The 14,568-nt window shown below is 62.1% G+C and overlaps 1 protein-coding gene across 1 annotated transcript in view; it reads left to right on the forward strand.

Annotated features, from left to right (window-relative positions):
* Hmcn2 (hemicentin 2) overlaps nucleotides 1-14,568 on the forward strand; it is a 122,287-nt gene that overhangs the window by 92,335 nt on the left and 15,384 nt on the right. The window contains exons 68-85 of the mRNA XM_027945383.2: nucleotides 106-372; nucleotides 859-1,040; nucleotides 1,473-1,554; nucleotides 1,630-1,766; nucleotides 2,231-2,372; nucleotides 2,449-2,593; nucleotides 2,925-3,052; nucleotides 3,640-3,796; nucleotides 4,524-4,645; nucleotides 5,377-5,541; nucleotides 6,571-6,678; nucleotides 6,962-7,096; nucleotides 7,446-7,580; nucleotides 8,329-8,519; nucleotides 9,353-9,566; nucleotides 10,431-10,565; nucleotides 11,403-11,593; nucleotides 12,956-13,037. Coding sequence (XP_027801184.2) covers nucleotides 106-372; nucleotides 859-1,040; nucleotides 1,473-1,554; nucleotides 1,630-1,766; nucleotides 2,231-2,372; nucleotides 2,449-2,593; nucleotides 2,925-3,052; nucleotides 3,640-3,796; nucleotides 4,524-4,645; nucleotides 5,377-5,541; nucleotides 6,571-6,678; nucleotides 6,962-7,096; nucleotides 7,446-7,580; nucleotides 8,329-8,519; nucleotides 9,353-9,566; nucleotides 10,431-10,565; nucleotides 11,403-11,593; nucleotides 12,956-13,037 — 2,718 coding nt within the window. The remainder of the gene's footprint in view (nucleotides 1-105; nucleotides 373-858; nucleotides 1,041-1,472; nucleotides 1,555-1,629; nucleotides 1,767-2,230; nucleotides 2,373-2,448; nucleotides 2,594-2,924; nucleotides 3,053-3,639; nucleotides 3,797-4,523; nucleotides 4,646-5,376; nucleotides 5,542-6,570; nucleotides 6,679-6,961; nucleotides 7,097-7,445; nucleotides 7,581-8,328; nucleotides 8,520-9,352; nucleotides 9,567-10,430; nucleotides 10,566-11,402; nucleotides 11,594-12,955; nucleotides 13,038-14,568) is intronic.

Here is a 14,568-nt window from a genome sequence, read left to right on the forward strand (position 1 = left end):
CCCAGGAGGCGGGCATGGGGTCATTAGGGAGGGTTTGTGTAAAGGTCCGGGGCGAGGGCTGCCTATTGTGGAATAAAATGGTTCCTGCCCTTTCCCCCTCCACAGAGCCCCCCTTCCTGGAGCCGGTGGAGTTCCAGAATGATGTCGTGGTGGCCCGTGGCTCCTCGGTGGTCCTCCCGTGTGAGGCCCGGGGCAGCCCCCCGCCCCTCGTGTCGTGGGTGAAGGATGGGCAGCCCTTCCTGCCGCAGAGCCTGGAGCAGGGGCCTGGCCTGCAGCTGTGGACGGTGGGGGTTGGCGACTCAGGGACCTACTCCTGCGTGGCCGTGAGCGAGGCCGGCGAGGCGCGGAGACGTTTCCAGCTGACCGTGATGGGTGGGTCATCGGTCCTCCAGGGCTCTCTGGCCGGAGGGAGAAGGGACTCTGGGGATGCCAGCACAGGCGGTGGGAGCAGGCTCAGAGGGCTTGGTTCTGTGTGGGCATCTTGCTGGCCCCACCGGCAGGGGCTCGGTGGCCGGGATATCTAGTTCTCCGGGCTGTGTCCCACTGTCTTGTCCACCAAACTTTGGCAGCAGAAGCGAGAACAGAAGCCACCAAAATCTGGGGGCTGAGCCCTCCCTAAATTTTGATGTTGGGCTATATTGGAAAAATGTGTGGCAATTGTGTCCCCTGCACTGTGTCCTCGTTGGTTCTAAAGTACAACTAGCTGCCCAGGAAGGTGGCCCCATGGCTCCTGATGTTTCCAGGCCCCCCAGCCCCCCACTCACGTGCCTCTGGCCCCCTCTGCTCTCAGCACTGGATGGTGCAGGGGCAGAGGACCCCCAGCCTGCAGCATGGCTGACCCAGCCTGGGGTGTTGTAGATCCCCCCTACATTGAAGACTCCGGCCAGCCTGCAGAGCTGTCGCTAGCCCTGGGAGCCCCCCTGGAGCTCCTGTGTGACGCCCAAGGCATGCCCCCACCCAACGTCACCTGGCACAAGGACGAACGGGCCCTGGAGAACCACAGCTCAGCCGGGCAGGCGCTCCGGGTGGAGGCCGTGCAGGTGCCGGTCCCTGCCCGCTGTGGGATGGAGCTGGGAGGAGGGGGTCTGCAGCTTCCCCAGTTCAGTGGTCAGATGCCAAGGGAAGGCTGCATTGTCCTTTGCGTGGGGTTTGAGGGGGTGGAGACGACCCACTGGGCCCTCGGTGCTCCCAGCCCTGCAGAACTCAGACTGAAGGAGATACCAGATAACTCCTCATCCAGGCCAGAGGGGGGCTGGTACAGTTGGGGGGCTTCCTGGGAGAAGCAGCCTGTTCCATCCTCAGAGCGGGAGTGAGGTGGAGAAGGAATCCGGGGGGGAGCGGGAGGCTGGGAGGCGGGACAGCAGCCTCTGCAGACTGGAGCCCAGATCTGGCCCTTTGCTGAGCAGAAACAGGCCAGCTTGGCAGCGGGCAGTGGGGGCCAGCGGCAGCTGCTCATCCTGCTGTGTCCACAGGTCAGTGATGCTGGGCTGTACACCTGCCTGGCTGAGAACCCTGCAGGAAAAGTGGAGAAGAGTTTCCGGGTCAGGGTTCAAGGTAGGGGGCTTAGGGGTGGAGGCAGGATGGGTCTGCCGCGGAGGGCCCACCTCTCACTTCCTCTTGTACCCCCAGCCCCTCCAAATGTCATTGGGCCCCGCGGGCCCCGCTCTGTGATTGGCCTGGCCCCTGGCCAGCTGGTCCTGGAGTGCTCTGTGGAGGCAGAGCCCATGCCCAAGATCGAGTGGCACCGAGATGGCGTCCTGCTGCAGGTGAGTGCCAAACCGGAAACCCAGCCCCTAAACCAATGAATTCCGTTCCCACCACGGAGGCCCGCTCCACGCACATCTCCACTGTGGTTATTGTTGTCATCCCCCTTTCGTGGACGGGGCTTCTGAGGCACACACCTGGCTCTTCCATGGTCCCTCCAGGTGTACCTAGTGGCTGTGTGACCTAAGGCCAGTAACTGAGGCTCTCTGTGCTCACCCTCACATGGGGCCTGTTTGCAGTTGTGGACTAAGGTGGCAGGTCATCTAGTGGGAGCTCCGGGGACAGGGTACTCCCCAGAGGTGCCCAGTGCCTCAGAGGACCTCAGCTGGGCAGTGAGTCAGGGCCTGCAGCCAGGATGGGGCAGGGGCCACTGTCCAGCCTCGTGGGTCCTCCCTGGCTGGTGCCAAGAGCTGGCCTGGCCCCGCCCGTGCTGACGAGGCCTCCCCACCTTGGTGGGGCTCTGCAGGCAGACGCCCACACGCAGTTCCCCGAGGAGGGCAGGTTCCTCCAGCTCCAGGCCCTGAGCACAGCGGACGGCGGGGACTACAGCTGCACTGCTCACAACGACGCGGGCAGCACCAGTGTGGCCTTCCGTGTGGAGATCCACAGTGAGTGTGCCCCGCTCCCCGCCCACCCCGTAGAGCCACCGCGGGTTCCCAGCCACTCCCTCTGTGCCCTCCCCAGCTGTGCCCACCATCCAGCCCGGACCATCTGTGGTGAACACCTCTGTGAACCAGACCGCCCTGCTGCCCTGCCAGGCCCGTGGCACGCCCCCGCCCGCCGTGAGCTGGCGGAAGGATGGGGCGCCACTGGATCCCGGGAACTCCAGGTGGGACATGGAAGGCCAGTCATGGCCCCAGTTGTCCAGCTCTCAGGGCAGAGAAAGCCATTGGCCCAGCCTGAGGGAGGTGTCTATCCCTAGTCCAATCACCTGTGGCGGGGGGAGGGATTATGCAGAACAGCCTTGGCCCTTAGGGAGGGTCACCCCACAGTCCTGGTGCCCTGCCCAGAAAGAGTAGCAGCCTCTGAGTCCTGAGTCCGATGGGTCTGCTGGGAAAGCTGGGGCAGGGAGGGTCTTGTTGGAGATAATCAGGGATGTAGCCCCTCTCAACGCCACACTTGTTTGAGGGTCTCCATCGCAAACCCTCCCTGGGCTCCAGGTTGGAAGTTCTGCCCGAGGGTTCTCTGAGGATCCAGCCAGTCCTCACCCAGGATGCTGGCCACTACCTCTGCCTGGCCTCCAACTCCGCGGGCTCTGACCGGCAAGGCCGTGACCTCCAGGTCTTGGGTAGGTGCACTAGGGAGGGCCTGCTCCCTGCCTTCCGCATCCGGTCCTTGTGGGGTTTCTGGTCCTGCGTTCCCCCGGCTGTCCTGCAGCCCCAGGCCCTTCCCCCTGTGTCCATCGGCAGGCTCCTGCCCTCCAACGCCTTGCTCCTTGCCGCCCCCCGGCCCCCAAGTCTCCCAACATAGTCTCCCATGTTCTCAACCTTTAGTAAAAAGTTGGGAGCGTGCACCTGTGAGGGCTGCGTGTTTATATTGACACACACGTCACACACTGCTCTGGTGAGCCATGAAGCATGCCCCAGAGGTCGAATCACTGAACTAGGTGTTGCAATTAAAGTTCTCTTCCTAACCCAACACACCACCTTGGCGACCACTCTAGATTAGACGGCCCTGGCCTGGGGCTGGGGCTGATGGGGAGTCGCTCAAGGAGAGGGGCCAGGCATGAGGAGAAGCCCATCCCCAGCTGGTGGAGTCTAGGGGGTCCCCCTGCCATCTCTCCTGCTGCCCCTGGGAGGCGGGATGAAGGTGGTAATGAGCACCCCAAACCCGGGCTTAGCCCCAGACCCCCATCCCACACCTGCCTCTCCCCAGAGCCTCCAGTCATTGCCCCTGGCCCCTCCAATGTGACCCTGACTGCGCACAGCCCGGCCTCACTGCCCTGTGAGGCCAGCGGCTCCCCCAAGCCTCTGGTGGTCTGGTGGAAGGATGGACAGAAGCTGGACTTCCGCCTGCAGCAGGGCGCCTACCGGTAAGGATGCAGGTGGACCTGGGCCTTCCCGAGCCACAGGCAGTGGGGAGGGTGTGCCCATCTCACACAGCAGGGCCATTCAGCAGCCAGGCAGTGTGTGCTCGGGTCTTCCTGAGCCAGGACCAGACCCCAGAGGCCCGGGAGGGTCCTTATACTCAGGCAGACAGAGTTGCCTGACATGGGGCAAGGGGTTTGGGCCCTACAGCCAAGTGTGTATCAAAACCAAACATGAGGCAGCCGGGAGTGTGGCCCAGCATGCCTGAGGCCCCGGGTCAATCCCAGCACTGCCCAAGCAAGCACACCAAGAACAAGACCTGCGGCTGGAGTGGGAGCTGGTCACTCAGTGACCATTGGAGTGTCACAGGAGTCACTTTGCCAATTGATTCACCAACTCTGTGTCCTGTTAGACACGGGGACACTGTGGAGTTCATGCCTGAAATGAGCTCAGCACACCTTCAGCCTCCCGATGGGGACTTGGGTGTGTCATCACAGAAGTCATTTAGATGTTCCCGTAGCACGTGCAGGGCTGCAGAGAAACACAGGGTGGGGTGAAGATCTCCCCCAAGCCTGCAGCTGAAACCTCCTCTTCTAGAAGCCTCTTCTGAGTCACGCTGGGGGCAGGTGCAGGAGGGGAACGGTCGTGAGGCTCCCACTTGCAGACTGCCAGGCAGGTCGGCCAGGCTGGCCCCACTGCAGCCCCGGGCCCTTCCCCGTGTGTCCCCGGCAGGCTCCTGCCCTCCAACGCCCTGCTCCTCGCCGCCCCGGGCCCCCAAGACTCAGCCCAGTTTGAGTGTGTGGTGAGCAACGAGCTGGGCGAGTCCCGAAGGCCCTACCGGGTGACTGTGCAGGGTGAGTCGGGGTGCAGGGGGGCGGGGACGCCTCGGGCGCTGTCCCTGCACTCGGAGACTCCCAGCCCTTCTGGGTGCAGAGGGCCCTCTCCAGGAAGCTCTCCTGGGCCCTGCTCTCCACCCTGGCCCAACCCCGGCTTCGCACAGCTCCTGGCCAGGGGAGCTGGCAGGGCGGCCCCTGCCCTACCCGATGTGGCACCCCAGAGTGTCCTTGTCATCACCCTGGTTGGAGTCCCTCTTTCCACGGCTGCCCACTGCCCTCACCTGGGCCCACGCGTCCTGTGGTCCGGCCCAGCCGAGCCTCCAGGTTCAGCTCACCCACCACCCGCCCCCCTCTGCGGTCCACTTGCGCTGCTCGGTTCTTTGTCCCTTTTCTTGGGACCTTTGCACACGCCGTACCCTCTACCCAGCCAGCACCTGCTCTTGCTTCAGATCTCAGGTTTAACGCCGTGTCCTGGAGGCCGTCTCTGGCCTCTTGCAGTCTGGCCCAGTGAGCCCTGCCAAGCCCCCTCTCCTACAGCCCCCGAGTTCCTCGGGCCAGCTCTCTGCAGAAGGCTCTTCAAGACCCTCCCATGCCCCGGGGGTATTTCCCCAGTGAGCAGATGTGCCTCTGCCCACATCCAGTGCCTGGCCTTCATCAGCAATGTCACGTCTACAGTTATCATCCCCTGCCCTGGCGGCTGTGTGTCCCCACGCGCTCGGCAGGGCCTCAAACCTCTCCTTGGGTTCCAGTGCCACCCACCATCGCAGATGACCGGACGGACTTCACGGCAGCCAGGATGGCACCTGTGATCCTCACGTGCCACAGCGCAGGCGTGCCGGCCCCAGTCGTGTCCTGGAGCAAGGCAGGGTCCCAGCTGGGGGCGAGGGGGAGCGGCTACCGCGTCCTGCCTTCAGGTGAGTGAGGGCCAGCAGGAGAAGGAGCCCAGGTGGTGCAACAGGGTGGAGAGCGCGTCCAGCTCCCCGTCCCCAGCCTCACCCCGCCAGCCTCCGTCCCTGCCCTGCGCTAGGGAGAGCCCCTCTGTGGTGCCCCGCGGCTCCTGGGCAGGTCGGTGCTGTCCATGACAGTGGCCCAGAGCTCCTTACGGCCAGTTGTATCCCATGAGGGGCGTTGCCTTTCTTAGGAAGTTGTGCTCTTGATCTTGGGGTATTAAAAGTTCCTTTTGATGAAATCAAGCTGGTGGTAGGACAGTAGGTGGTGACGTCTTAGATGTCTTTGTCAACATAACAAGTGAGCCACTTTATGGGGACTCCCCCATAACTTGATTTATTGTGGGTTAGTGAAATCCTACGGTCTGGGGCCTCTGGCTAGAAGGGTGCTCTTCAAGCTGTTGGAAACAACAGAACCCTCCCCTCCCACTAGTGGGTGCTCCAAGCCAGCAGTGAAAATCAAGCAGCTGGGGCGAGACCACGGGGTAGTCCAGAGGCCAGCGGGCCTTGCTCCCCTTGCCTGCCCAGCAGGCCCTCAGGGGCCCCCAGTGGACACTTTAGAGGCCTCTTTGCTCACCAGCTGGGGTGCAGCCTGCATTCTGAGAAGGTTAAAACGGTGCTTGCTGGGGACCCTGGGCTAAGGGGGGATGTGGGGAGGACAGGGGAGGCAGCAATCCTGGGAGGCCTCCTGGAGGAGGTGGGGTCTTAGCAGAGCAAGGTGAGAACAGCAGTGGAACCCTGGGCCAGAGACTCCGGGAGGGCCGTGAGTTTCCAGAGACCATCTGGTTGATTCTTCACTGTGCACGTGGGGAAACAGGCCCAGAGGGTGGAGGGACTTGCTCGCAGTGGTGCCCCAGGCAGGGACAGAGGCAGGCCTAGAACCCAGGTCCCATGCCTCTCATCCCCGTGCTGTTAACAAGGGGGCAGGGGTTGCAGTTGAGCCGGGCACCTCTGTCCCCAATCCCTTCATCCTCCGGGCACCGTTTCCACCCGCAGGTGCCCTGGAGATCAGGCAGGCCCTCCCCATCCATGCCGGCCGCTACACCTGTACTGCCCGCAACTCTGCCGGCGTGGCGCGCAAACACGTGGTCCTTGCTGTGCACGGTAAGGGTCCCGGGACAGGGGGTGGGTGGACAGCTGGCGGCAGTGGGCGGGGGTGAAGGGGGGCCCTCGGTCCCGGACGCCTGGTCCTGCCCCTGATCTGAGTCCCTCGCGGGAGTCTTCAGGAAAGTGGAGCCGGCGCCCGGCGCCTACGCGCTCTTGCTACAAAGATTTTGTGAAACCCACTCCCTTTATCAGCCTCTCTCCCTGGTCCTGAGAGGCTCCCTGCTGGTGGGGCTGGTGTTAGCAGTGTCCCCAGGAACCTCTGTCCCCTGTGCCTCTTCAGCGTCCCCTGTGGTGAAGCCGCTGCCCAGCGAGGTTCGGGTCGTGGCAGGGGAGGAGGCGTTGCTGCCCTGTGAGGCCTCAGGGGTCCCCCGGCCGAGTGTCACCTGGCAGAAGGAGGGGCTCAGCCTCCCCACAGGTGAGTCCCGCAGCAGCAAGGGGAGGAAGACGTCCTCTCCAGGCCCCAGGACACCCCAGCCCTGCCAAGAGGTCCCACAAAGCCCCCCCGGCCCAGAGGCACGTCCCGACCCCCTGCTCTGGTGTCGCTCCTGCCCTCCTGTCTCCTGGCACCGCAGCCTGAGAGCCACCTGGGAGCTCAGTGCTGAGCCGGGGGTCAGGAAAGGCCGGCTCAGCTGGCTCCGCGCCAGGCCTCCTTGCCCATCTGCCACCCTGGGCCCCCCATTGATACCTGTCAGCGACACTCAAGCTGCCTCCTCAGGGCCCCCCTATTCCAGCCACTGGCCCTCATTTCCTCCCATCACATCCAGGTGTGAGGACCCAGGTCCTACCCGGGGGACAGCTGCAGATTATCCACGCCCGTCCCGAGGATGCTGGGAACTACTTCTGCCTCGCCCAGAACGGGGTGGGCAGCGCCATGGGGAAGACGCGGCTGGTGGTGCAAGGTGGGCCTGGGGGGTCCCCGGCAGCCAAAGGCCTGGGGGCTGCTGCGAGCTCCTGCCCCTGCCCGGCTCTGGGCCCAGACAGGGCACACCCACCCCAGCACGGCCTGTGGCTCTAGGGGGGCTCAGGGACACATCTCTGTTGTACCACGTGGCTTCAGACGTAAACTCCTGCCCTGGCAGAGACTGGCGCTGGGCCAAGGAGGCTCAGTGTGGGCGTCACGCTCTAGTCCCAGGCCTGCTCTCGGGGCTTCCTGGTGGCGGTCCCTTGGGCAGCCTAGCGCGTTGGGACCCAACTTTTCTGTGAGCGCAGAAGATGCCCTGGCTCCAGGCCTCCTCCCAGCCCCTTTGTCTGGCCTGCTTCTCTCCCTGGTGACCTGCCGCGTGGCTGTTGGTCACCACATGAGCCTAAGGCCATGTGCCCCAGCCCCAGCCTGGCTCCCCCTGCCCAGGCCTCACGTGGGCCTCACGATGACTGTTCTGCTTTTGATCCTGGAGCTGCCCTCCTCAGGGTCTGTGCCCAAGGGAAGCTGCTTCGCCCCTGGGCCGGAGCTCCGGGTCACCGCATGTGTGCAGCAGGCCCCCGGCATGGCTTCCCACACTCAGGGCCCCACTCGTCCAGGCCACGGGCCATGACCTCTAAATGACCTCAAAATGGGAAGTTGGTGGGGCAGCTGATAGGGAGTGCTGAGGGCCCTGCCAAAGGCCAAGGCTCCGACCCATTCCCAAGTGGACCTCCCTCTCCCCACAGTCCCCCCCGTGATCGAGAACAGCCTCCCGGACCTGTCTGCCCCTGAGGGCTCCCATGCCCTCCTGCCCTGCGTGGCCAGGGGCAGCCCTGAGCCCGACATCACCTGGGAGAAGGATGGCCAGCCCGTGTCTGCAGCCGGGGGCAGGGTCAGCGTCCAGCCTTCTGGGGAGCTGCTGGTGAAGAACTCGGAGGTGAGGGCCCCGGCCAAGGAGCAGGAGGGGAATGATGTCACCATCTAGGAGCCGCAGGCTCCTGCTGAGCCCCCGTGTGCCACGCTCTCACAGAGCCCCGCGCAGCTCTTACCCCAGGAAATGGAGGAGACCTGTGCTACCACCCACTGATGACAAAACTTAATCGTCCCAAGATACATCGTGGCTAAGAGGCACAATCAGTACTGACCCTACCTTCGTCACCAGCTCCGGGGGCAGGGGGATTGGCAGGGCCTTGGTGTACACCATTCCCGTGGTCAGTGGGGGGGTGAGCCAGGCCGTGGGTGGGACCCCCACGGCCTCCTCATCAGCACTCAGCACATTCTGTAATTGCAAATGGGCTGGGGGGGCTGCATGGGGTGCCGGCTGCCAGGCCAAGGGAGCTAGGCATGCAGTGGAGGTGCCCCACCCTGTTCAGCGCTCCCCAGAACGCCTCCCCTCAGAGCCTCTGGGCCCTCTCCGCAAAGGCACCAAAAGTAGGGCCTGCCCCGGGGTCTTTCAAGTATGGATGAGGTGCAGCAGGTCTGGCTCTGAACATAGAGCCCAGCAGTTAGTAGGTGCTCAGTAAACAGGAGCGGTTGGTTCCTGTCGTTTGTGTCTTGTGGCAGGATTGGATGGCAAAGGAGCACAGCCCTATGAAAGCTGTAGTGGGTTCAGGGCACAGTGGTGGGGACCTCCGGTAGCTAGCTGTGTGATCGTGGGCAGGTCACTCCACTTCTCTGGGCTGGATGTTCCTTGGGAACATGCAGGGGATGGGTCCACAGGGGCACGGTGCCAGGGGTCAGATTTCAGGCTGGCACCTCTCTTGCCCACAGGGCCAGGACGCCGGCACTTACACTTGTACAGCAGAGAACGCCGTGGGCCGGGCCCGCCGCCGAGTGCACCTCACCATCCTGGCGCTGCCTGTCTTCACCACCCTGCCTGGGGACCGCAGCCTGCGCCTCGGGGACAGGCTGTGGCTTCGCTGTGCGGCCCGTGGCAGCCCAACCCCCCGCCTTGGCTGGACCATCAATGACCGGCCCGTCACAGGTCTGTGTGGGGGTGGTAGGACAGTGGCAGGGTGTGGGGATGGGCTGGAGACCTGCCTACTGGACAGGAAGTTGTCTGAGAGCCCGTGGCTTCCGGATCTGGTTTCCAGGGACACAGGGCAGACCTGCGTGTCTGCACGGGACAGGCCATGTATCCGAGCTGGCAGGAAGCCCCGGGGAGACTCAAACCAGAGGGCTCGGGCCAGCAAGGGCCTGCGTCCAGCCAGGGCTGCTGCTCCCATGGCGGGACCCTCAGGGTGTTGGGGGATCTGTCCTCCCACCTGGGATCCAGGTGACCTTCAGGGAGGTGAATTGCTGAGTTGCTGAGCCCCCCCAGGTCAGGTCTGTGACACACCTTGGCACAGTGGTGGTTGCCAGGCCCTGCCCTTTCTGGGGGGCAGAACTTGGTGGGCCGCCCTCGCAGCTGCTTCATCTGGGAAAGGGGAGGACCAGGAGCCCGGGGCCAGGCTGACAGGATGCAGGAGCCGCGCTTGGCGCCGGGCCTTGTCCAGAGCGAATGCCTCAGGGGTGGTGACGCCTGTCCTGTCCCTGGTGTGCAGCCAGTGTGGGGCCACAGACAGGAAGACGGCACCCGCTGGGACCCCTCTGTAGGGAAATGGCGGTGCTCTGTGGCCACACGGTGATGGCCCCCCGAGGCCTGGCCCTAGCTGCTCGGGTGCAGCTCTCTCTGGGGTGCGCAGGCTCTTTCACCACAGCCTCCGGGCCCTGCGACTCCCACGTCCAGGGTGGAGGGACACTCCTTTCCATTGCTGTGTCCTTATTAAGCGCCTGCTGGGCACCCAGGCCTGGGTGGAATCTCAGGGAGAAAGGCTCCCACACTGGGCCACCTCTTTCTCTACCACAGATGGGGTGTCTGAGCAGGACGGGGGCAGCACCCTGCAGCGGGCGGCCGTCACCAAAGAGGACAGCGGGACCTACGTCTGCTGGGCTGAGAACAGAGTGGGCCGCGTGCAGGCGGTCAGCTTCGTCCACGTGAAGGGTAGGGCCAGCCCGCGGCTGTCTCGAGGCCTCTGTGCACCCCAGCCTGTGGCTTTCCCAAGAGGCCAGGCCCTGTCCTCCCAGTGGCTGTGTTTTCACACTCAGCGATGGGCCTACCTGCATGTGGACAGCAGCAGGGACGGAGGAGGGCACAGGGGCCAGGGCAGCCTGGTGGAGAAGTGCCCGAGGCGCGTAGCCTGCCACCTGTCCTCTTTAGCCTTGCTCCACTAGGGGCAGCCCAGGGACCTTGTCACCTCTTTGCTCAACTTCAGGAGGCACCAGGGCACCCCTGCAGGTCTTAGAGTAGGTTCCGTGTCAGGGACCAGGATGGAAGGCGGCAGAGTGCCCAGCAGTGCTCTGAGACTTGCTGTGCTCCCTCCCGCCCCCCGCCCCTCGTGGTGCTGGGGATGGAACCTGGGGCCTGGTGCTGGGAGGCACGCCCTCCGCCCACTGCCCACACCCGCTCTCTTGGCTTTGCTGTGCGCCTTCTTGTTTTCCTGTAGCTCTGGTTCGCCAAAGTGCCTGGCGGGTCCTCCACGGCTGGCACACTCGGCCTGTGCTGTGTCCCTGCCTGTGCCTGTCTCAGGCATCGCTAGTCCACCACAATCCCCACTGAGCTTCAAATTCTTCTCAGCACAGTTCCTGGTGGCCCTGGCATGGCTATGTGATGTGACCCAGGACAGGGAAGCTGTTTGCCCTCCCAACCCGTTGACTATACAGAGCCGGGGCCATCAGGAGCCCTGGAGCCCCTGGAGGCGGGCCTGTGGGGTGGGTTTATGGGAGGTTGACCCTCAGGGAGCCTCCCTCCTGACCACTCACGTGATGTCACCCCCTGCAGAGGCTCCGGTCCTACAAGGAGAGGCCTTCTCCTACCTGGTGGAGCCTGTAGGGGGCAGCATCCGGCTGGATTGTGTGGTCCATGGAGACCCAGCGCCAGACATCCGCTGGACCAAAGATGGCCTTCCGCTGCCCCGCAGCCGTGCCCGCCACTGGCTGCAGAACGGCTCGCTGACCATCCAAAGGACCGAGGCAAGGCGGGCCCGGCACTTGGCAAGGCCAGCAGGGACACCCCTGTGCTTGTACCCAGAGGGTGCTGCAGGCTGGTGGCCCTCTGCAGGCCTGTTCCCCAGGGGTCCTCCCTCTGCCCAGGGGGCTTCTCCCCGGTGGAAGTTCTGTGCTCCAGTCCCCCACCCTCTCCCGAGCCTGACCCCCCGGGTTGGTGGTGAGAACTCAGGCTGACACCTGCCAGGTGTGTGGGACGGGCTGCGGCTGAGGCCCCAGATACTCGTATTAACAACACGATGGGCAGAGCAGGCAGGTAATAGTGTCCCCATTTACAGATAAAGACACGAAGCTCAGAGAGGCCCACAGCCAGGAAGTGATTGAGGCGGGACTCTGCCCCAGGTCCCCTGAGTCCTTGCCCACTGTCTCCAAAGGCTTGAACACAGGGGCAGCCCCTGCTCGCCTTCTACCCTGTGCTCCAAGTCCAGGGATTTGCTAAAACCCACAAGTCTCAAGTTCTTGTTCGGGTTTTGGACCTGCCCACTGGGAGCTGTCTCTGTGTCCCCATTGTGATGGGCCAGGGACCCCAGCAGCAGTAGCAGTGGCCCCTGTGCCCGGGGAACCCACCAGGACCCTTCCTTTCACCTCAGGGCCTGTAACAGCCCAAGTGGTCTCTCCCCCAGTTTAGAGATGGGGAAACTGAGGCGCCAGGGACAGGGAATGTCCCGGGGATCGGGTGCCACAGGTGAGCAGCAAGGCTGGGGTTTGGTCACAGATCCGACTGGCCTTCAAACCTACACTCTTTGCTTTGTGCCACCCTGTCCCTGGGCGTCCTGGGTGTCGTCCTCTGGTGTGGACAGGGCCACAGGCTGCCCTCCTCTGGTGGCAAGGCCACTCTTCCTGCATCACAGGTGTGTGGTCAGGGTATCCTGTGAGTCAGATCTCCCCGGCCACCTAGGTGGGGGGCAGCTGCCAGCCCTCCGCCCTCTGGAAGACACGCAGTGCACACTGGCCAGGAATGCAGGGGGAATCCTGGGTCACAAACATCTAGCTCGGTGTTTCCCAATCACCTTCCCCCGGGAACCCTCTTCTTCAAAGGTTCCGACACCGCACAGTGGAGCATAGTGCTGCGGTGTAGACGGCTTGGAGAGGCAGGTCTAGGTGTGCTTTCTCCTGCAGATGGGGCCCCTGCCCTTGGTCACCGCCCGCCATGGTGGACCCTCTGAACAACCCTCAACAAGTGCCTCAGGGCCTTTTTCATGCCCTGGTGGCCCTGTCCGATTTCTCTAAGCACCTTTCTGGTCAGAGGGGTCGTGGCCCAGTTGTCCCTCTGTGCCCAGCTGCTCCTCGTCCCTCCTGAGTATGGCTGTCCCTCCTTGCCACCTGCAGCCAGACGACGCGGGACAGTACCAGTGCCTGGCTGAAAACGAGATGGGCACCGTGAAGAAAGTGGTGACCCTCGTGCTTCAGAGTGAGTCTCCAGGTCCCTCTCCCTGCCCCTGGCCCTTCTCCCAGCAGATGGGGACATGGGACGTGGGTGCTCAGGGGTAGCTGTGGCTGGGGAACACAGGTGAAGTCCTGGGAGTGTCTCCCCAGCGCAGGGGGAGACGCCCTGTCCACTAGTGAGTCCCCAGGGACCCAACGCCAGGCCTGGGGCAGCCCGTGTCCACACTGAGCTGGAAGCACAGCTCCCACGTTTGCCAAGTGCCTAGAGCTACAAGGTGCACATGAGCCTGAAAAGGACCCGTGAAGGGGTGCCTCTGGGGGTTTGTGGGAAATGTCTTACTGAAGACAGACACATTTGTGGAGCCGAGTGCACCCTGGGACCCCAGTGTCCCTTCAGTGAGTCTCGTTGGTGAGCCCCCCGCCGTGTCAGCTTCCGGGCACTACCCTTGAGTCACCGCCTCCACCTGCTCACCACCGTCCTGAGCTTCACCTGTTTTATTTTAAGAACCTCCGGCTTTACCAAGGTACAATTGACATACAGAAAGTCCACCCATTCCTCCCCGGAGAATAAAAAGCCTTAAAAAGGGAAATTGGACCCACCTACCTATGAGGGTGAACCTCGGAGACACTATGTTGTGACATAAGCCGGTCACAAAAAGAAAACACTACAGGATTCTACTCCCATGAGTCCCTAGAGCAGCCGGGTTCAGACAGAAGGTAGAAGGGTGCTGGTGTTTGATGGGTACAGGATTTCCCTCTAAAGATGAAAAATTCTCAGGTCAGTTTTGCAACAATGTAACACAGTTAACCTACTTTCGAAGGTTAAGATGGTAACTTTTATGTTTTTTTGTTAATTTTTTAAATTTTGTGTTTGTTTGGTTTGGGTACCAGGGATTGAACCCATGGGTGCTCTACCACTGAGCCACATCCCCAGCCCTTTTTATTTTTTTTATTTTGAGATAGGCTCTTGCCAAGTTGCTAAGGCTGGCCTTGAACTCACGATCCTCCTGTCCCAACCTCCAGAGTGGCTGGGATTACAGGCGTGGCCACCTCCCTGGCTTGTCTTTGTCTTTTCTTAATGGTGCTTTTGAAAAACATAAGTGTTAAAATTTGATGAAGTTCAGATTAATGGATTTCATATTTTGGGGATCATATATTTTGCCTAACCTAAGGTTCTGTTTTCTTCTATAATTTTCATAGTCTCTTCTCACACCTTAGCTCTGTGATCCATTTCATGTGTTTTTATGTCAGCTCAGGGTCTAAACTCCTTTCTTTTTTTCCTACATGTGGAATCCAACTGATGCAGATCTTTAATTCCTCTGAGTGATACTTTATAGTGTTTGGTATATTTCTTTTGTTAAATAGATTACTAAGTATTTTATTATTTTAGATTTGGGGGGGCAGGTACTGAGAACCCAGGGGGCTGCTCTACCACTGAATTACATCCCCAGCCCCTTTTTTTTTTTTTTTTAAACTTTGAGACAGGGTCTCACTAAGTTGCTGAGGTCGGCCTTGGATTTGTAATTCTCCTGCCTCAGCCTCCGAGTGCTGGGACT

Source organism: Marmota flaviventris, chromosome 13 (genome assembly GCF_047511675.1).
Source record: "Marmota flaviventris isolate mMarFla1 chromosome 13, mMarFla1.hap1, whole genome shotgun sequence".
NCBI lineage: Eukaryota > Metazoa > Chordata > Mammalia > Rodentia > Sciuridae > Marmota > Marmota flaviventris.